Source organism: Macaca nemestrina, chromosome 2, assembly GCF_043159975.1.
Source record: "Macaca nemestrina isolate mMacNem1 chromosome 2, mMacNem.hap1, whole genome shotgun sequence".
Lineage (NCBI taxonomy): Eukaryota > Metazoa > Chordata > Mammalia > Primates > Cercopithecidae > Macaca > Macaca nemestrina.
In genome coordinates, this window is record NC_092126.1 from 114750705 (window position 1) to 114773554 (window position 22850).

The 22850-nt window shown below is 40.2% G+C and overlaps 1 protein-coding gene across 13 annotated transcripts in view; it reads left to right on the forward strand.

Annotated features, from left to right (window-relative positions):
- The window catches only part of LOC105480503 (dedicator of cytokinesis 3), a 647888-nt gene that overhangs the window by 552977 nt on the left and 72061 nt on the right, over positions 1–22850 (forward strand). For all 13 annotated transcript variants that reach the window (XM_071091780.1, XM_071091778.1, XM_071091779.1 and 10 more), the window contains 4 exons: positions 20134–20228; positions 21894–21969; positions 22368–22468; positions 22734–22792. In XM_071091780.1, coding sequence (XP_070947881.1) covers positions 20134–20228; positions 21894–21969; positions 22368–22468; positions 22734–22792 — 331 coding nt within the window. The remainder of the gene's footprint in view (positions 1–20133; positions 20229–21893; positions 21970–22367; positions 22469–22733; positions 22793–22850) is intronic.

A 22850-nucleotide genomic window follows, 5' to 3' on the forward strand; every position in this document is an offset into this window, starting at 1 on the left:
AAATAGTAAAAATTAAAATTAAAAAATTAAAAGTCAAAAAATAACAAATGCTGGTGAGGTTGCAGAGAAGAGGGAACACTTATACACTGCTGTTGGGAATGTAAATTAGTTCAGCCATTATGAAAAGCAGTTTTGTGATTTCTCAACTTAAAAAAGAACTATCGTTCAACCCAGCAATCCCATTACTGGTATACACCCAAAGGAAAGAAATAATTCTACCATAAAGACACATGCACACGTATGTGTTCATCACAGGACTATTCACAATAGCAAAGACATGGAATCAACCTAAATGCCCATCAGTGGTAGACTAGATAAAGTGTGGTACATATACATGTTGGAATACTGCACAGCCATTTTAAAAGAACAAGATCATGTCCTTTGCAACAACATGGATGGAGCTAGAGGTCATTGTCCTAAGTGAACTAACACTGAAAACCAGATACCACATGTTCTCACTTGTAAGTGGAAGCTAAACATTGAGTACTCCTGGACATAAGAAGAGAACAACAGGCAGGCTCAGTGGCTCATGCCTATAATCCCAGCACTTTGGGAGGCTGATGCAGGTGGATCATTTGTGGTCAGGAGTTCAAGATGAGCCTGGTCAACATGGTGAAACCCCGTCTCTACTAAAAATACAAAAATGAGCCAGGCATGGTGGCACATACCTGTAATCCCAGCTACTCAGGAGGCTAAGGCAGGAGAATCACTTGAACCTAGGAGGCAGAGGTTGCAGTGAGCCAAGATCGTAGCACTGCGCTCCAGCCTAGGTGACAGAGTGAGACTCAGTCTCAAAAAGGAAAAAAAAACTAAGAGAACAACAGACATCAGGGCCTAAGAGTGGAGGGTGGGAGGAGGGTGAGGATAAAAAAACTACCTATCAGGTACTATACTTATTGTTGGGGCAATATAATAATCTGGACACCAAACCTCCATGATGCTCAATTTATCTGTATAACAAACCTATACATGTACCCCTGAACCTAAAATAAAAGAAAGAAAAAAATTAACATAAAGACTTTTAAATACCTTTTACTCAAAGTAACAAGTGACAAAAACTCACTTAGAATGAGGGAGTACATGACTAATGGTCTAGTTTTCCTGAAAATGAATTTGAAAGAAAAGGACCAGAGGAAATGGTCCTGAAGAAAGAAACTGAGAGCATGAAAGACTGACTTCCTTGATAGCAGTGTGCCTCTCTGACTGCAGGTAAAGGCTACTCATAAGCCAACAGATTTTATTTTTTATTTCCTAAGCTGAAACAGCCTAGCCCAGGAGGGTGTGTGTGTGTGTGTGCACACACATGTGTGCGCATGTGTGTGTATTTAAATGGGCGGAGGAAGTAAAGAGAGGAAAGGGAATAGCCTGGGGGAAGACAGATGAGAGACTTGAGTACAAATGACTTAGGACAGGAGTGACAAAATAGAGAAACAGCTCTAGGTTATTTTTAAAAAGAACGTATATACCATGGAATTCTACACAGCCATAAAAAAGAATGAGATTATGTCTTTTGCAGCAACACGGATGGAGCTAGAGGCCATTATCTTAAGAAAACTAATGCAGGAACAGAAAACCAAATGCTACATGTTCTCACTTATAAGTGGGAGCTATACATGGACACAAAGAAGGGAACAACAGACACTAGGGCCTATTTGAAGGTGGAGGGTAGGAGGAGGGGAATTAAAGTATAGAGTTTCTTTATACAATCAAAGTTGTTATCAGCCTAAAGTAGCAAGTTGTAAGTATAAGATGTTTTATGTAAGCTACTGAGTAACCACTAAGCAAAAGCCTGTAATGAATATGCAGCAGATAAAAGCATCAAAACATACCACTAGACAGCCATCCAGCCACAAAGGAAGAAAGCAATACAGGAAGAAAAGAACAAAGGATCTACAAACAACCAGAAAACAATTAAAACAGCACTAGTAAATAAGTCCTTGCCTATCGGTAATTACTTTGAATGTAAATCAATTAAATTCTCCAATCAAAAGATGTAGAGTTCCTGAATGGATTTTTTTTAAAGACCCAACTATATGCTGCCTACAATAGCCTCACTTCACCTTAAAGGACATTCATACACTGAAAGTGAAGGGATGAAAAAAGACATTTCATGCAAATGGAAACAAAAAGAGCAGGGGTAGCTATACTATTTCAGACAAAGTTGACTTTAGGTCAAAAATTATAAAAAGAGACAATGGGCTGGGTGCAGTGGCTCATGCCTGTAATCCCAGCACTGTGGGAGGCCAAGGCAGGTGGATCACAAGGTCAGGAGTTCAAGACCAGGCTGGCCAAGATGTGAAACCCTGTCTCTACTAAAAATACAAAAATTAGCCAGGCATGGCGGCGGGCACCTGCAATCCCAGGTACTTGGGAGGCTGAGGCAGAGAATTTCTCGAACCCGGGAGGCGGAGGTTGCAGTGAGCCAAGATCGCGCCACTGCACTCCAGCCTGGGCAACAAGAGTGAAACTCCATCTCAAAAAATAAATAAAAATAACAAAAATAATAAATATCTAGAGATAAAAATGGAAACATATCAAATATTACAGAATGCAGCAAAAGCAGCTCTGGGAGGAAAGTTTATAGCGATAAATCCCTACATCAAATAAGAAGCAAGATCTCAACCCAGTGTCACACCTCAAGGAACTAGTAAAATAAGAAAAAACTAACCCCAAAGTTAACAGAAGGAAAGAAATAAGAAAGATCAGAGTAGAAGTAAATGAAATGGAGACTAAAAAAAAAAAAAAGAAAAATCAACTAAACTTAAGTTTATTTTCTGAAAAAACAAAATCGACACTTTTAGCTAGAGTAGAAGAAGAGAGAAGACATTACAACTGACAACACAGAAATATAAAGGATCATAAGAGACTGCTACAAATAATTATATCCCAACAGATTGGACAACCTAGGAGAAAATGATAAATTCCTAGAAACATATATCTACTAAGACTTAATCATGAAGAGATTGGAAATCTGAACAGACTAATAGCTAGTAAAGAGCTTGAATCAGTAATTAAGAGTCTCCCATCAAAGAAAAGCCCAGGACTAGATGGCTTCACAGTTGAATTCTGCCAGACATTTAAAGACAAACTAATAATAATCCTTCGCAAACTTTTCTTAAAAATTGAAGAGGAGGGAATATTTCCAAACTCATTTCATGGGGCTAGCATTACCCTGATACTAAAGCCAGACAATGACACTACAAGAAAAGGAAGCTGTAAGTCAGTAACATGGATTAATATAGATGCAAAAGTCTTCAACGAAGGACTAGCAAACTGTATTCAACAGTACGTTAAAAGGATTATTCACCATGATCAAGTGGGATTTATCGCTGGAATACAAGGTTGGTTCAACATACACAAATCAATTAATGTGATTTACCATATTAACAGAATGAAGGAGAAAAAAAATGATCATCTCAATAAATGCAGGCAAAGCATATAAAGAATTCTTCATTTCATGATTTTAAAATTCCCAACAAATTACGTATAGAAAGAATGTTCTTCAAAACAATAAATATCATATATGATAAGCCCATATAGTTGACTTCACACTCAACAGTGAAAAACTGAAAGCATTTTTTTTAAAGATCAGGAACAAGACAAGGATGCCCACTCTGACTACTGTTCAACACAATACTAGAAGTCCTAGCCAGAGCAGTTAGGCAAGAGAAAGAAAGAAAAGGCATCCAAATAGGAAATGATGGAGTAAAATTATCTCTGTTTGCCATTGACATGGTCGTATATGTAGAAAATTTCAATGACTACAAAAAAACCTGTTAGAACTGGAAAACAGATTCAGTAAAGTTGCAGGAGACAACACCTAATTAGTTGTGTTTCTATACAATAACAACAAACTGTCTAAAAAAGAAATTATGAAAACAAGCCAGTTGTGGTGGCTCACACTTGTCATACCAGCACTTTGGGAGGCTGAGATGGGAGGATCGCTTGAGCCTAGGAGTTTGAGACCAGCCTGGGCAACATAGTCAGATCTCCTCTCTACAAAAATAAAAGTTAAAGAAGAAGTTACAAAAACTGTCCCATTTACAATGGTATTTTTAAAAAACAAAATACTTAGGAGTTTAAAAAAATTTTTTTTTTTTTTTTTTTTTTGAGATGGAGTCTCGCCGTGTTGCCCGGGCTGGAGTGCAGTGGCCGGATCTCAGCTCACTGCAAGCTCCGCCTCCTGGGTTTTTACGCCATTCTCCTGCCTCAGCCTCCCGAGTAGCTGGGACTACAGGCGCCCACCACCTCGCCCAGCTAGTTTTTTTTGTATTTTTAGTAGAGACGGGGTTTCACCGTGTTAGCCAGGATGGTCTCGATCTCCTGACCTCGTGATCTGCCCGTCTAGGCCTCCCAAAGTGCTGGGATTACAGGCTTGAGCCACCGCGCCCGGTCAAAATTTTTTTTTTTAGACAGGGCCTCCCTCTGTCTCCCAGACGGGAGTGCAGTGGCACAATCTTGGCTCAGTGCAACCTCCACCTCCCAGGTTCTAGGGATTCTCCCACCTCAGCCTGCTGAGTAGCTGAGATTACAGGTGCATGCCACCACGCCCAGCTAATTTTTTTTGTATTTTTTGGTAGAGATGGGGTTTTACCATGTTGACCAAGTTTTAGGGGTACATTTAACCAAGGAAATTAAAGATCTACATGTTTACTGAAAACTATAAAATATTGATTAAGAAAATTAAAGATTATGCAAATAAATTGACAGATATCTCATGTTTATGGATTAGAAGGATTAATATTGTCAAGATGTTTATACTCCCTAAAGCAATCTACAGATTCAGTGCAATCTCCATCAAAATTCCAATGTCATTCCTCACAGAAATTTTTTAAAAATCCTAAAACGTGTATGGAATCAAAAAAGGCCCCAAATAGCCAAAGCAACCTTGACTAAAAAGAACAAAACTGGAGGCATCACACTACCATATTTCAAAGCATATTACAAAACTATAGCGATCAAAACACCATGATACTGGCACAAAAACAGACACATTGACCAACAGAATAGGATAGTGAACCCAGAAATAAACTCACACATCTACCATTAATTGATTTTTGACCAAGATGGCAAGAACACACAATGAAGAAAGGAGAGTCTCATCAATAAGTGATGTTAGGAAAATTGGATAAACCACATATAGAAGAATGAAAGTAGACCTTTACCTCACCTCCCTGTACAAGAATCAGCTGAAAATGGATTGAAGACCTGAAATGATAAAGCTACTAGAAAACACATGACGTTGATCTAGGCAGGGCTTTCTTGGATATGATCCCTAAAGCACTGGCAATGAAAATAAAAATAGAAAATAGGATTGCATCAAACTAAAAAGCTTCTTCACAGTAAAGAAAACAATAGAATGAAGAGAAAACCTACAGGTTGGGAGAAACTATTTGCAAATTACATGTCAGATAAGGGACTAATATCCAAAATACACAAGGAACCTCAAGCTACTCAATAACAAGACTACAAATAACCCTATTTTTAAAATGGGCAAAGGACTTGAGTAGATATTTCTTCAAAGAAGACATCAGATATATGACAAAATGCTCCACATTTCTAATCATCAGAAAACACAAAACCACAGTGAGATATCACGTCACATTTGTTAGATAAGCTATAATCAAAAAGATGAAAGATAAGTGTTGGTGAGGATGTGGAGAAAAAGGAACTCTTGTACACTGTTAGTGATATTGTAAATACAGCCATTTTAGAAAACAATATGAAGTTTTCTCAAAAAAACTAAAAATAGAATTACCATATAATCCAACAATTCCACTTCTGGGTATATACCCAAAGGAATTAAAATCAGTATGTCAAAGAGATATGTACACTTCCATGTTCATTGTAACGTTATTCACAATAGCAGAGACATGGAAAAAACCTAAGTGTCTATCAGCAGATGAGTAGATTTTTAACATGTGGTATATATACACAGGGAATACTATTCAGCCTTAAAAGAAGTAGGAAATTTTGTCATTTCCAGCAACATGGATGAACCTGGAGGACATTATGTTAAGTGAAGTAAACCAGGCACAGACAAATAATCATGTGATCTCACTTATGTGTAGAATGTAAAAAAATTGAACTTGAGGCTGGGCGTGGTAGCTCACGCCTGTAATCCCAGCACTTTGGGAGGCCTAGGCAGGCGAATCAAGAGGTCAGGAGACCAAGACCATCCTGGCTAACACAGTGAAACCCCGTCTCTACTAAAAATACAAAAAAATTAGCCAGGCGTGGTGGCAGGTGCCTGTAGTCCCAGCTACTCCGGGAGGCTGAGGCAGGAGAATGGCATGAACCTGGGAGGCGGAGCTTGCAGTCAGCCAAGATCGCGCCACTGCACTCCAGCCTGGGTGAAAGAGCGAGAGACTATCTCAAAATAAATAAATAAATAAAAATTGAACTCAAAAAGTAGGTAGTAGAGTGATGGTTACCAGAGGCTGGGGGTGGGGGCAGTAGACAGAGAAAGGGGAGACGTTGGTCAATGGGTGCAAAGTTTCAGTTCAGGTGTTCTGTTGCACAGCATGACAACAATAGTTAATAATGGACTGTGTATTTCAAAATAGCTAAAAGAGTATTTTCAGTGTTCTTACCACAAAAAACGATAAATATCTGAGGTGATAGATATGCTAATTAACCTGATTTGTTCATTCCACAATGTATACATGTATTGACGCATCAGATTGTGTTTAATAATTATATACAATTATTATTTGTCAATTAAAATAAAATTTTTAATAAGAAAATCAGTGTAATACACCCTTAAATGGTATAAAGGACAAAACCACATGATCGTCTCAGTGAGTGTTGTCTTAGTCCGTTTTGTGTTTCTATAAAGGAATACCTGAGGCTGATTAGTTGATAAAGAAAACGGGTTTGTTTGGCTTACAATTCTAATGTCTGAAAAAGTTTAAGACTGGATCTCTGGTGAAGGCCTCAGGCTGCTTCCACTCATGGCAGAAGGTGAAGGGGAGCCAGTATGTGCAGAGATATCATGGTGAGAGAGAAAGCAAGAAAGAGGGGGAAGGTGCCAGGCTCTCTTTAACAACCAGCTGTCATGGGAACTCATAGAGTGAGAGCTCACGTTTCCCCCAAGGGAAGGCATTTATCTATTCTTGATGGATCCACCCCATGGCCCAAACACCTCCCATTATGTTCTATCTCCAACATTGGGGATGAGATTTCAACATGAGGTTTGGAGGGGACATATCCAAACCAGAGCAAATGTAGAAAAAGCACTAAAAAAAGTGCCAACAATTTTGATATTTTGTAATAACTGAACAAACTAAAAATAGAGGCAAACTTCTTCAGCCTTATAAAGGGCATCTACGAAAAGCACACACCTAACACCATACTTCGTAACAAAAGATTAATTTATTTCCCCTAAGATCAGGAACAAGGGCAAGATGTGTGCTCTAGCCATTTTTATTTATTATACTGGAGAGTCTAGCTGGGGCAATAAGGCATTGTGGGGTGGGGAGTAACCCTTCAGGTTAGAAAGGAAGAAGTGAAACTATCTCTATTCACAGATGACCCGATTCTTTTTTTTAGAAGGCGAGGTCTCATTCTGTCATCCAGGCTAGAGTACAGTGGCATGATCATAGCTCACTGCAGCCTCAAATTCCTGGGCTCAAGTGATCCTCCTGCCTCAGCCTCCCAAGTAGCTGGAACTACAGGCACTCACAACGATGCCTGGCTAACTTTTTAAATTTTTTTAAGAGATGGAGTCTCACTATGTTGCTCAAGCTAACTTGATTTTATGTACAGAAAATTCTAAGGCATCTACAAGAAAATTATCAAAAGTTACAAACAAGTTCAAGATTTCAGGACATAAGATCAATATCCAAAACTCTATAGTTCTATACACTAGCAATAAATGATCCAAAAAATGAAATTAAGATTAAAATTCCAGTTACAATATCATCAAAATGAATAAAAAAGAAGTTCCAGCTTTATTTTTGCAGAGATTGGCAGTCTGAGCCTTCAATTCATGTGGAAATATTGGGGACTCAGCCAAAACAATCTGGAAAAAGAACAAAATTGAAAGATTCACACTTCCCATTTTCAAAACTTACTGCAAAGTAACAGTAATCAAGATTTGTACTGACATAAAGATAGATACATAGATCAACAAAACTGAAGAGTCCAAAAATAAACTCTTATTTAAATTGATTTTTTTTTTTTTTTTTTTTTTTTTGAGACGGAGTCTCATTCTGTCACCCAAGCTGAAGTGCAGTGGTGCTGTCTCGGCTCACTGCAAGCTCCGCCTCCTGGGTTGACGCCATTCTCCTGCCCCAGCCTCCCGAGTACCTGGGACTACAGGCACCCGCCACCATAACTGGCTAATTTTTTATATTTTTAGTAGAGATGGGATTTCACCTTGTTAACCAGGATGATCTTCATCTCCTGACCTCGTGATCCACTCGCCTCGGCCTCCCAAAGTGCTGGGATTACAGGCGTGAGCCACTGCCCCCGGCCACCTATGTTTTTATATTTTTAGTAGAGACGAGGTTTCACCGTGTTAGCCCGGAAGGTCTTGATCTCCTGACCTCGTGATCTGCCCACCTTGACCTCCCAAAGTAAATCGATTTTTTATAATAATGCCAAAGTAATTCTGTAAGGAAAGAAGTGTCTTTTCAACAAATGGTTCTGGGACAACTTAATATCCACATGTAGGGCCAGGTGCAGTGGCTCACGCCTGTAATCCCAGCACTTTGGGAGGCCGAGGCAGGCAGATCACCTGAGGTCAGGAGTTCAAGACCACTCTGGCCAACATGGGGAAACCCCGTCTTTACTAAAACTTTAAAAATTAGCCAGGCATAGGCCGGGCGCGGTGGCTCAAGCCTGTAATCCCAGCACTTTGGGAGGCCGAGGCGGGTGGATCACGAGGTCAGGAGATCGAGACTATCCTGGCTAACATGGTGAAACCCCGTCTCTACTAAAAATACAAAAAACTAGCCGGGCGTGGTGGCGGGCGCCTGTAGTCTCAGCTACTTGGGAGGCTGAGGCGGGAGAATGGCGTGAACCCGGGAGGCGGAGCTTGCAGTGAGCCGAGATCACGCCACTGCACTCCAGCCTGGGAGACACAGCGAGACTCCGTCTCAAAAAAAAAAAAAAAAAAAAAAGGCCGGGCGCGGTGGCTCAAGCCTGTAATCCCAGCACTTTGGGAGGCCGAGACGGGCGGATCACGAGGTCAGGAGATCGAGACCATCCTGGCTAACACGGTGAAACCCCGTCTCTACTAAAAATACAAGAAAATTAGCCGGGCGAGGTGGCGGGCGCCTGTAGTCCCAGCTACTCAGGAGGCTGAGGCAGGAGAATGGCGTGAACCCGGGAGGCGGAGCTTGCAGTGAGCCGAGATCGCGCCACTGCACTCCAGCCTGGGGCACAGAGCAAGACTCCGTCTCAAAAAAAAAAAAAAAAAAAAAAAAATTAGCCAGGCATGGTGGCAGGCACCTGTAATCCCAGCTACTCAGGAGGCTGAGGCATGAGAATCGCTTGAATCCAGGAGGCAGAGGTTGCCGTGAGGCGAGATCATGCTACTGCATTCCAGCCTGGGAGATAGAGCAAGACTCTGTCTCAAAAAAAAAAAAGTCCACATGTAAAAGAATGATATTGCACCTCTACCTTATACTACATACAAAATTAATTAACTTGGAATGGATTTTAGACCTAAATGTAAGAGCTAAAACTATGAAACTGTTGGAAGAAAACATAGTAGTATATCTTGTTGTGTTAAGCCGTGGTTTCATAGATGTAACACCAAAGTGCAAACAAAATTTATAAATAGGGTTAGATTTCATCAAAGTTAAAAATTTTTGTGCTTCAAAGGCTACCATCAAGATAACCCACAGAATGGGAGAAAATATTTGCAAAACATACATCTAGTAAACACCTTGTGGTCTAGAATGTATTCAGAAAGACACCTACTACTCAAAGATAAAAACCCAGTTTAAGAATGGGCAAAGGATTTGAATAGACATTTCCCCAGAGAAGACAGACACATAGCCAGTACGCACAAGAATAGATACTCCACGTTATTACTCATTAAGGAAATGCAAATTAAATCCGCAAGATAGCACTTCACACTGAGAGTAGATATAACAGGTCAGGCATGGTGGCTCATACCTGTAATCTAGCACTTTGGGAAGTCAAGTCAGGAGGCATTAAGTCAGGAGTTGGAGACAAGCCTGGGCAATAGAGCAAGACCCTGTCTTTACCAAAAAAAAAAAAAATTCTTTTTTTTAGTTAGGTGAGTGTAGTGGTGCATGCCTGTAGTCCCAGTTTAGTCCCAGCTAAATTTGTTGAGACTTTCTTTAGTCAAGAGACTGAGGCAGGAGGATCCCTTGAGTTCAGGAGTCGATGCTACAGTGAACTATGATTGTGCCATTGCATTCCAGCCTGGGCAACAGAGTAAGACCCCATCTCAAAAAAAAAAAAAAAAAGAGAGTAGATATAATGAAGAAGACAAATACTGGTATTAATTATTTAAACATTTCATAGATTTTAGTAGTGAAACCATCTTGTCCTAGAATTTTCTTTGTGAAAACGTTTTTAATTATTTGATCTTTCACTTGTGAATAGGTGTACTCAGATTTTCTGTTTCTTCATGAATGAACTTTGGTGGCTTGTAACTTCCTAAGAATTTGTCAATTTCATCTAGGTTATATAATGTTGGCATGCATTTGTTCATAGTAGAACCATGTAATCCTTTCTGATTTTATAACGTTGGTAATGATGTTACTTCTTTTGTTCCTAATTTTACTAATTTGAGTTCTCTTTTTCTTTCTTGGTCAATGCAACTAAAAGTTTGTGCATCTTGTTGATCTTTTCAAAAAACCATTTTTTTTAATTTTAATTTTGATTTTAAGTTCTAGGGTATATGTGCAGGATGTGCATGTTTGTTACATAGGTAAATGTGTGCCATGGTGGTTTCCTGCACCTATCAACCCATTACCTAGGTATTAAGCCCAGCATGCATTAGCTATTTTTCCTAATGCTCTCTCTCCCTCCACCTCACTCCCCAACAAGCTCCAGTCTGTGTTGTTTTCCTCCCTGTGTCCATATGATCTCATTGTTCAGCTCCCACTTATAAGTTACAACATAACAGTATTTGGTTTTCTGTTCCTGTGTTAGTTTGCTGAGGATAATGGCTTCCAGCTCTATCCATGTCCCTGCAAAGGACATGATTTCATTCCTTTTTATGGCTGCATAGTATTCCAGGGTGTATATGTAACCCATTTTCTTTATCCAGTCTATCATTGATGGGCATTTAGGTTGATTCCATGTCTTTGCTATTGTGAACAGTACTGCAGTGAACATACACATGCATGTATCTTTGTAATAGAATGATTTATAATCCTTTGGGTACATACCCAGTAATAGGGTTGCTGGGCCAAATGGTATTTCTGCTTCTAGGTCTTTGAGGAATCGCCACACTGTCTTCCACAATGGTTGAACTAATTTACATTCCCACCAACAGTGTGAAAGCATTCCCATTTCTCCACAGCCTCACCAGCATCTGTTGTTTCTTGGCTTTTTAAATAATTGTCATTCTGACTGGCATGAGATGCTATATCATTGTGGTTTTCATTTGCATTTCTGTAATGATCAGTGATGTTGAGCTTTTTTTCATGTTTATGGGCCGCATAAATGTCTTCTTTTGAGAAGTGTCTGTTCATCTCCTTTGCCCACTTTTTAATGGGGTTGTTTTTTTCTTTAAGTTTGTTTAAGTTATTTGTAGATTCTGGATATTAGACCTTTGTCAGATGGATAGATTGCAGAAATTTTCTCCCATTCTATAGGTTGTCTGTTTACTCTGATGTTAGTTTCTTTTGCTCTGAAGAAACTCTTTAGTTTAATTAGATCCCATTTGTCAGTTTTTGCTTTTGATGAAATTGCTTTTGAAGTTTTTATCATAAAATCTTTGCTGGTGCCAATGTCCTGAATAGTATTGCCTAGATTTTCTTCTGGAGTTTTTATAGTTTTGGGTTTGACATTTAAGTCTTTGATCCATCTTCAGTTAATTTCTATATAAAGTGTAAGGAAGGCGTCCAGCTTTAATTTTCTGCATATGGCTAGCCAGTATTCCCAGCACCATTTATTAAATAGGGAATCCTTTCCCTGTTGCTTGTTTTTGTCAAGTTTGTTGACGATCATATGGTTGTAGGTATGCAGTCTTATTTCTGAGATCTCTATTCTGTTCCATTGGTCTATGTGTCTGTTTTGGTACCACTACCGTGTAGTTTTGGTTACTGTAGCCTTGTAATATAATTTGAAGTCAGGTAGTGTGATGTCTACAGTTTTGTTCTCTTTGCTTAGGATTGTCTCGGCTATATGGGCTCTTTTTTGGTTCCATATTAATTTTAAAGTAGTTTTTTCTAATTCTGTAAAGAATGTCAATGGTAGTTTAATGGTAATAGCATTGAATCTATAAATTACTTTGGGCAGTGTGGCCGTTTTCACAATATTGATTCTTCCTATCCATGAGCATGGAATGTTTTTCCATTTGTTTGTGTCCTCTCTGATTTCCTGAGCAGTGGTTTGTAGTTCTTCTTGAAGAAGTCCTTCACTTCTCTTGTTAGCTGTATTCCTAGGTATTTTATTCTCTTTGTAGAAGTTGTGAATGGGAATTCATTCATGATTTGGCTCTCTCCTTGGGTGTATATGAATGCTTGTGATTTTTGCACATTGATTTTGTATCCTGAGACTTTGCTGAAGTTGCTTATCAGCTTAATAAGCTTTTAGACTGAGACAATGGGGTTTTCTAGATATAGGATCATGTTATCTGCAAAGAGAGATAGTTTGACTTCTTCACTTCTTATTTGAATACCCTTTATTTCTTTCTCTTTCCTGACTTCCCTGGCCAGAACTTCCAGTACTGTGTTGAATAGGAGTGGTGAGAGAGGGCATCCTTGTCTTATGCTGGTTTTTAAGGGGAATGCTTCCAGCTTTTGCCCATTCAGTATGATATTGGCTGTGGGTTTGTCATAAATGCCACTTATTATTTTGAGATATGTTCCATCAACACCTAGTTGATTGAGAGTTTTTATCATGAAAGGATGTTGAATTTTATCAAAGGTCTTTTCTGCATCTATTGAGATAATCATGTTTTTATCTTTTGCTCTGTTTATGTGCTGAATTACCTTTATTGATTTGCATATGTTGAACCAGCCTTACATCCCAGGGATGAAGCCAACTTGATCATGGTAGATAAGCTATTTGATGTGCTGCTGGATTCGGTTTGCCAATATTCTATGGAGGACTTTTGCACCAATGTTCATCATGAATATTGGCCTGACGTTTTCTTTTTCTTATTGTATCTCTACCAGATTTTGGTATCAGGATGATGCTGGCCTCATAAAATGAGTTAGGGAGCAGTCCATCCTTTTCAATTGTTTGGAATAATGTCAGAAGAAATGGTACCAGCTCCTCTTTGTACCTCTAGTAGAATTCAGCTGTGAATCCATCTGGTCCTGGGCTTTTTTGGTTAGTAGGCTATTCATTACTGCCTCAATTTCAGAGCTTGTTTTTGGTGTGTTCAGGGATTCAACTTCTTCCTGGTTTAGTCTTGGGAGGCTGTACATGTCAAGGAATTTATCCATTTCTTCTAGATTTTCTAATTTACATGCCTAAAGGTGTTTATAGTATTCTCTGATAGTTGTTTGTATTTCTGTAGGAATAGTGGTGATATCCCCTTTATCATTTTTATTGTGTCTATTTGATTCTTCTCTCTTTTCTTCTTTATTAATCTAACTAGCAGTCCATTTATGTTACTAATTTTTTCAAAAAGCCAGCTCCTGGATTCATTGATTTTTTTGAAGGCTTTTTCATGTCACTCTCTCCTTTAGTTCTGCTCTCATCTTGGTTACTTCTTGTCTTCTGCTAGCTTTTGGTTTGTTTGCTCTTGGTTCTCTAGTTCTTTAGTTGTGATATTAGAAAGATTTATTTGAGATCTTTCTAGCTTTGTGATGTGGGCATTTAGTACTATAAATTTCCCTCTTTAAACTTTTTTAGCTGCATCCCAGAGATTCTGGTACATTATCTCTTTGTTCCCATTGGTTTCAAATAACTTCTTGATTTTGGTTTTAAATAACCTGATTTCTGCCTTACTTTCATTATTTACCCAGGAGTCATTCAGGAGCAGGTTGTTCAATTTCCATGTAGTTGTGTGATTTTGAGTGAGTTTCTTAATCTTGAGTTCTAATTTGATAGCACTGTGTTCTGAGATCCTGTTTGTTATCGTTTCATTTCTTTTGCATTCACTGAGAAGTGTTTTACTTCCAATTATGTGATTGATTTTAGAGTAAGTGCCATGTAGTGCCGAGAAGAATGTATATTCTGTTGTTTTGGGGTGGAGACTACTGTAGATACCTATCAGATCCAGAGCTGCGTTCAAATCCTGAATATCCTTGTTAATTTTCTGTCTCAGTGATCTTTCTTTTTTCTTTTCTTTTTTTTTTTTTTTGAGACGGAGTCTCGCTCTGTCACCCAGGCTGGAGTACAGTGGCCGGATCTCGGCTCACTGCAAGCTCCGCCTCCTGGGTTTACGCCATTCTCCAGCCTCAGCCTCCCGAGTAGCTGGGACTACAGGCGCCCGCCACCTCGCTCGGCTAGTTTTTTGTATTTTTTAGTAGAGACGGGGTTTCACCGTGTTAGTCAGGATAGTCTCAATCTCCTGACCTCGTGATCGGCCCGTCTCGGCCTCCCAAAGTGCTGGGATTACAGGCGTGAGCCACCGCGCCCGGCATTGTCTCAGTGATCTTTCTAATATTGACAGTGGAGTGTTAAAGTCTCCCACTATTATTGTGTGTGGGAGTCTAAGTCTCTTTATAGGTCTTTAACAACTTGTTTTATCAATCTAGGTGCTTCTGTATTGGATGCATATATATTTACGATAGCCCTTCTTGTTGCATTGATCCCTTTACCATTGTGTGATGCCCTTCTTTATCTTTTTTTATCTTTGTTGGTTTAAAGTCTGTTTTGTCAGAAACTAGGATTGCAATCCCTGCTTTTTTCTGCTTTCCATTTGCTTGGTAAGTTTTCCTCCATTCTTTTATTTTGAGCCTATGTATGTCTTTGCACATGAGATGGGTCTCTTGAATACAGCACACCAATGGGTCTTGACTCTTTATACAGTTTGCCATTCTGTGTCTTTTAATTGGGGGCATTTAGCCTATTTACATTTACAGTTAATATTGTTATGTGTGAATTTGATTCTGTTATCATGATGCTAGCTGATTATTTTGCACACTTGTTGATGTAGTTGCTTCATAGTGTCATTGGCCTTTGTACTTTTTTTTGCAGTGACTAGTAATGGTTTTCCTTCCATATTTAGTGCTTCATTCAGGAGTTCTTGCAAGGCAGGCCTGGTGGTGACAAATTCCCTCCTCATTTGGTTGTCTGAAAATGATTTTATTTCTCCTTCACTTACGAAGCTTAGTTTGGCCAGATACGAAACTCTGGGCTGAAAATTCTTTTCTTTAAGAATGTTGAATATTGGCCCCCAATCTCTTCTGGCTTATAGGGTTTCTGCTGAAAGGTCTGCTGTTAGTCTGATGGGGTTCCCTTTGTAGGTAACCTGGCCTTTCTCTCTGGCTGCCCTTAACATTTTTTCCTTCATTTCGGCCTTGGAGAATCTGATGATGATGTGTCTTGGGGTTGATCTTCTCGTGGAGTATCTTACTGAGGTTCTCTGGATTTCCTGAATTTGAATGTTGGCCTGTCTTGTTAGGTTGGGGAAGTTCTCCTGGGTGATACCCTGAAGTATGTTTTTCAACTTGGTTCTGTCCTCCCTGTCTCTTTCAGGTACCCCCATCAGTCATAGGTTCAGTCTTTTTACATATTCTTGTAGGTTTTGTTTATTCCTTTTCATTTTTTTTTTCTCTAATCTTGTCTGCCTTATTTCAGCAAGATAGTCTTCAAGCTCTGAAATTCTTTTCTCTGCTTGGTCTATTCAGTTATTGATACTTGTGTTTACACTATGAAGTTCTCATGTTGTATTTTCAGCTCCATGAGGTAATTTATGTTCCTCTCTAAACTGGCTATCCTGGTTAACAGCTCCTGTAATGTTTTATCATGGTTTTTAGCTTCTTTGCACTGAGTTAGAACATGCTGTTTTAGCTCAGTGAAGTTTGTTATTACCCACCTTCTGAAGCCTACTTCTGTCAAATCATTCATCTCAGCCTCTGCCCAGGTATTGTAATCATTTGGAGAAGAGGCACTCTGCCTTTTTGAGTTTTCAGTGTTTTTTCACTGATTCTTTCTCATCTTCATGAGTTTGTCTAGCTTCAATCTTTGAGGCTGCTGATCTTTGGGTGGGGTTTTTGTGGGGACTTTTTTGTTGATGCTGTTGTTGTTGCTTTCTGTTTGTTTTTGTTTCAATAATCAGACCCCTTTTTGTAGGGCTGCTGTGGTTTGCTGAGGATTCACTCCAGACCCTATTCACCTGGGTCTCTCCCACACCCAGAGGTGTCACCTGAGGAGACTGCAGAACAGCAAAGATAGCTGCCTGCTTCTTCCTCTGAGATCTCTGTCCCTGAGAGGCACTGACCTGATGCCAGTGGGAATGCTCCTGTATAAGGTGTCTGGCAACCCTTATTGGAGGGTCTCACCCAGTCAGGGGGCATGGGATCTGGGACCCACCTAATGAAGCACTCTGGCTGCCCCTTGGCAGAGGGGGTGTGCTGTGCTGAGGGGGAGTCCCACTTGTCTGGGCTGCCTGGATTCCTCAGAGCTAGCGGGGGAAAGACTAAGTCTGCTGATCCACAGAGACCATGGCCACCCCTCAGTCCCAGGGAGATCAAAGTTCTGTCCCTAAACCCCTGGCTAGAGTTGCTGAAATTCCTGCAGGGAGGCCCCACCCAATGAAGAAGAATGGTTCAGGGTCCGACCTAAAGTGGCAGTCTGGCCACAGTCTGCCACAGCCAGTGTGGCAGTTTGGGTCCAAACCATCCAGTCTCCCCACACCAGCAGGGGGAAAACCGCAGACTGGAGCTACAGTGATGGCTGCTGCCCCTCCCCTAGGGAGTCAGTCATCTTAGGTAGCAGGCAGTGGCTCCAGTGGCACAATCGGTTAGCACATGGTACTGATAAGGTAGCAGGCAGCCATAGTGATGCCTGCTGCCCCTCTCCTGGGGAGCTCATTTGTCTTAGGCAGCAGGCAGCCATAGTGATGACGGCCTCCCCTCTCCCTCAGGAGCTCAGTTGTCTTAGACAGCAGGCAGCTGCAGTGATGGCTGCCTTGATTTCTTCTTTTTTTTTTTTTTTTTTTTTTTTGAGACAGGGTCTTGCTCTGTCACACAGGTGCTGTGGCACAATCATAGCTCACTGCCACCTCAGTCTTCCCAGGCTCAAGGGATTCTCCCACCTCCACCTCCCAAGTCGTTGGGACTACATGTGCACATCACCAGCTAGTTTTTTTTTTCTCTTTTTTTAATTTATTGTTGTAGAGATGGAGTCTCGCTTTGTTGCTCAGGCTAGTATCAAGTTCCTGGGCTCAAGCAGTCCTCCTGTCTCAGCCTCTCAAAGTGCTAGGATTACAGACATAAGCCACTGTGCTTTGCAGTTTCTTTAGTTTTGAATGGTAGTTTCGCTGGCTATAGGATTCTTTGTTGATGGTCTTTCATTTCAGACTTTGAATATTTCTGCTGTCTGCCTTCTGGCCTCCATTATATCTGATGGTGTCACCTGTTATTATTATTGAGGGTTATTTGTTGTTTTTCTCTTGTTGCTTTCAAGATTCTCTTTATTTTTGGCTTTTGACACTTTTGATTCTAATGTGACTATATGTGAATCTCTTTGATTTTATCCCATGTAGAGTTTGTTGAGCTTCTTGGCTGTGTGAAGACTTTTTCATCAATTTTGGAAAGTTTTTCCCCATTATTTCTTCCCATTTCTTTTTCTCTTTTCCTTCTGGCACTACCACTATGTGTATGTTTATACCCTTAATGATGCCCCACAGATATCTGAGGCTCTGTTCATTTGTCTTCATTCTTTTTTCTTTTTGTTTTTCTTACTTGAGGTAATCTCAGTTAACTCGGCTTCAAATTTGCTAATCCTTCTGCTAGCTCAGATCTGCTGCTGAGCCCCTTTAGTGAATTTTTCATTTCAGTTATTGTATTCTTCAGTCCTAGAATTTATATTTGGTGTACTTTAAGTAATTTCTACCCTTTTTGTTGGTATCCTCTTATTTGGTGAGTCATTGTTCTTACACTTTCCTTTAATTCTTTAAGTGTGATTTCCTTCAGTTCTTTGTTTAAAGTATTTTCCAAGCAAGTCCAATATTTGAGCTACCTCAGGAAAAGTTTTTATTAACTTCTTTTTGCCTGTGTATGGGCCATACTTTCCTGTTTTTTTATATCTTATGATATTTTGTTGAAAACGACATTTTAAATAATTTGGCAACTCTGGTAATCAGATCCCTTCCCCACATCCCCAGGGTTTGTTATTGTTGCTTTTTATTGTTTTATGTTGTTGATGATGCTTGTTTCTTTTTTTAGTAATATTATTGGACTCATTGCTTTTTGGGGTTTTTTTAGACAGGGTCTTGCTGTATTGCTCAGGCCATAGCGTACTGATGTGATCATAGCTCACTACAACCTTGCCTGGGCTCGAGAAATCCTCCTACCTCAACCTCCTGAGTAGCTTGGACTACAGACATGCACCACCACATGCAGCTAATTTTTTAATTTTTTGTGAAGACAGGGATCTTGCTATGTTTCCCAAACTGGTCTCAAACTCCTGGCCTCAAGTGATCCTCTTGCCTCAGCCTCCCAAAGCACTGGGATTACAGGTGTGAGCCACCATTCTTGGACCCATTCTTTAATATCTGTATTTTTTAATTATATGCAGTCACTAAAGTCTCCATGCAGTTAGTTAATGATCAGCTAATAACTGAACAGAGATATTCTTAAATGCCTTAAATCAATAACTCTCCACATTTTAAGGGGGTTTTTATATGTATGTGTTGAGGCTCACTGTCATTGCTTCAGCACTTTTCAGTTCAGCCATAGCCTTCACTTCCTGCTTACCCAGAGCCTCAAGGTCAGCACTGGTGAGAGATTAGGCCTTCTCAGGCCTTCTCTAGGAATTTGCACAGCCCTGTATACATGTGTGGCCTTCTAGATTCCCAGGAATATGTCAGAGCTTTTCAAGGCCCCCTACAGATATTTCATTCCTCAGATTTTCCTTATATAATTTTTTTTTTAGTCGTTCTCTTGTTTGCCTCAAATGACATGGCTGCTTCATGCAGCTGGGATGTTAAATTATACGTTTTTTTGTTTTTTGTTTTGCTCCAATAAATGCCTTGGGTATAGAGTTTTCCTCACTTGAGTAAGCTCTGAGTCAGGTTAAATTAAGACAAGCCCTATGAATGGAGTTTTTCCAAGAAGCTGCCAAACAGATCAAATAATAACAATTCTGTGGGTCGGAACTTTTTGTAGGAGTTCCAAAACCATTCTCTCCCTTCTAATGGCTGCTAGGCTGCTGGTGTTTCATGACTTTCATGATTCTACAGCAGCTTGTTTTTAAGGCTACTGTGGAGGTAGGAGGGGATGGGAATAGTGCAAGTTAAAAATTCAACAAAGCTCATTGTTATTATTCATCCATTATCATTGAATAAACATTTCTTGGATTGTCACAAGCCTTTGGTTAACCAGTGTTAGCCACCCCATTGCTTTCATGGACAAGCAGATTTTCAGAGATCTGCCATTCCTAAAATGCCTCTCCCATCATTGTGTTCTTAATATCCAAAAAAGCATGTTCTTATAATCTAACGCTCGGGGGCCATGCCCCAGAAAATGAAGCCCATGGATTCAGTCGGACACCAGTTTGGCTAGACCTTAGTCTGTCCCATGCTTTGGGCTTTGTGGGTATAGAGTGGGTATAGAGCTGCTTTGGGCATTGTGGGAATAGAGCTACCTCTGTTCTGCCCAGTTTGGGTCTGCTCCCATCTGGCCTGTGAGAGTACCCAGAACTCACTCTCATGTAGCCATCTAAGAAACAACTCACAGAGAGAACCATACCTAACTCACTGGTCCCACCCATTCTCATGATCGAGTGGCCAGGAGTGGCCTATTGAGGAGATGCATATTGTAGTGGTGGTATCTCACATCAGCTTTCCTCTGCTGTCAGGAATTTCTGCTGAAGATTTTTTGTGTGTTCCGGAACCTGATGAAGATGAGTGTGTTCCCTCGGGACTGGATGGTAATGAGACTGCTCACAAGCAAGTGAGTATGGAAGGGCTCTGTGTCAGCATTACTGAGCTGTTCTCAGACTAAGAAGAGTATGTGTGTTTCAGAGAGGGAGCACATGAGCAAGACAAATGAAGGGCAGGACCATGGGAAAAGAGAGGAGAGGGCAAATGAGAAAAACGTTTTTGTGCTTGGCAGATGATGGCACAGTAAGGATAGAGAAGGAAGTTTTCAGGATGTGAAATATAATATCCTGAGAAGGGTTCTTCCTTGAGGAAGGCCTGCTTAGTGTCTCATTGGCCTCTGCTGCCCTGTAGGTTTAGGCATTGTCCCAAGCCGCCTTCTCGATTTAAATTGTGTTGTCTACCATAGACAGTGCCAGTTACCCACCTGAGACCTGGCTGCAAGGCTCTGACCACTTCTGATTACTGACATAGAATTTACTCTAAAGATAACCCTAACCTGACTGCCTCATTTATATTTCTAGCCTGTGCTTCCTCCTGGCAAACCAGACAAATGATGCATGTGGTAAGGGGCTGGCTCATCTGGTCTCTCTCTATTCAGAAGAAGGCTACTTGGCCTACACACTCTAGCCCATTGCCTCCTCCCACTGATCTGCCTTTTATATTGACATGTAAAATATAATTAAAGTATTTGTTAGATATATTAACAAGATACTAGCATGGTCTTTCCACTTTACACCTTTTATAGCGCACTGTAACTTTTTCCAAAATGCAAATGTTTTATAAAGAATGGAAGGATGGTTATAAACAAAGTTGCACAGATACTTCCTCACATAGTGACTTTTCCATTTGAATCCTTCTTGTTTCTATCTCTTAACTCCATTCAGAGCACTTCAGGCTCCCCAGCCTGTCCTGCAAGAGCAGTTTTTTCTTTCAAAGCTGTGACCCTTTAAATTTTTCACCCCCTCTAGTGGTGGGCTAGTGTTTCTAATGCACTGTTTTTGTCATGTTCTTCTGCATCTAAGCAGAGGTGGCCACTGTTAGACATAAGTCTCTTTGTCAGGTAGCCAAGGCCCTATGTAATGAAAATGAAACCTACTGTCCCACTAGACTTCCTCTCTATTTCACTCTCTTGTTCCAGCAGGACAGCCTCCCATTGTCCCTTCTGTGTGCCCAGGCTAAGATTGAGAGTGATTACTCAAGCTAGACCAAAAGAGCTGAATTCAAATGACACATAGATGAAAATAATAGTATATGATTAAAGCAAAGATTTATTACCTATATAAACCCCTGTTATCCAGTATAATAATAAAATTATGTTCTAAGTCCTAGAAAGTGATCATAATATCTATTGATTACCCAGAGGTCCCCAAAATACTAGAACTACTCTGAACTGAGAGAAACTTTAAAGAACCATCGAACTCCTACCACCTTTTATAGGTAGGGAAAATGAGACCCAGAGAGAAGTATGAAGGCCAGGTAATGGCAGAACTAGGTCTAGAACCCAGTGACGTCCTGTGCTGTCCTGCCAACTGTGGGGCATTTATCCAAGACTGGTTTTCTGTAGAGTTTTTTCTATAGAGTTTATACCATTTTCTCTTTCCTTTATAGTCACATCTTACATGGGAACAAGTTGTACCCAAGAAGCTTGCACACAGGCTATAGACAGCTGATGCCAAGCCATCAGATGCCATTGTTAGTCTTTTAATTCTGCCAATGCCTTGTTTCCCTACTGCAGTATTATAGTCACTACTGTCCAGTACCTGTCCTCTGCACTGCACAAGAATTTCACAGAGACTGACTTTGACTTTAAGGTAGGCACTCCTGAAATCCATCAGTATTATTGCAATAACCTTAGAAAGCCAAAACCAAGCTCACTTGTTTTTGCTTTATTAATAGATTCATAGTATCAAACAGCTTCTAAGCCTGATGATGATTAGAATATGACCTGGGGTACGCCTGTTGAAAGTGTTGGTAGCCAGACTTCTATGAGTATGCTTTCTAGTCCAGAATCAACACAATTGGCTTCAGAAGGAGTCAAGAGGGGAAAGAAGAAGAACAAATTCCTGTTCACAAAGATATTTAAAAGGGAAAAAAACTGAGGATCTTAAGATTATAAAATGGGTTCTATGCTACATGTATGTATTTAGTAACTCTCCCTACAAGATTGAGTTCTTAGACTGTCACGTTTTCTCTTTCTCTGTCTCTCTAGGTGTGGAATTCTTATTTTAGCCTGGCAGTTCTATTCATAAATCAGCCAAGCCTTCAGCTAGAAATTATCACCTCAGTCAAAAGGAAGAAGATTCTAGATAAGTAAGATAAACGTCTTATATTCATCTCATTACCACTTGGCCAAATAGGGCTATGTTTCCATGAGAGTTCCTTCAGAGGTTCACAGGTTCTCAGCTGGGTGGTTTCCCAGGGGCCAGGTGTGGGAGTTCAGTCGAGAGCCCAATGGCTTAGCGCATTGGGAAGCATTAGAAACAAACAGTACTGAAGTACTAGCCTCATGGGTTTGCAGCCCTATCTTCCTGAACCTTCTCCCACTAACGGTTGGCTCCTGTGTTACTATTCTTAGGTATGGGGACATGCGTGTAATGATGGCTTATGAACTGTTCAGCATGTGGCAGAATTTGGGTATGTTTTTTATCTCTATTCTTCCCTTCTATATATTGCATAGCCAAATAGAAAGTAG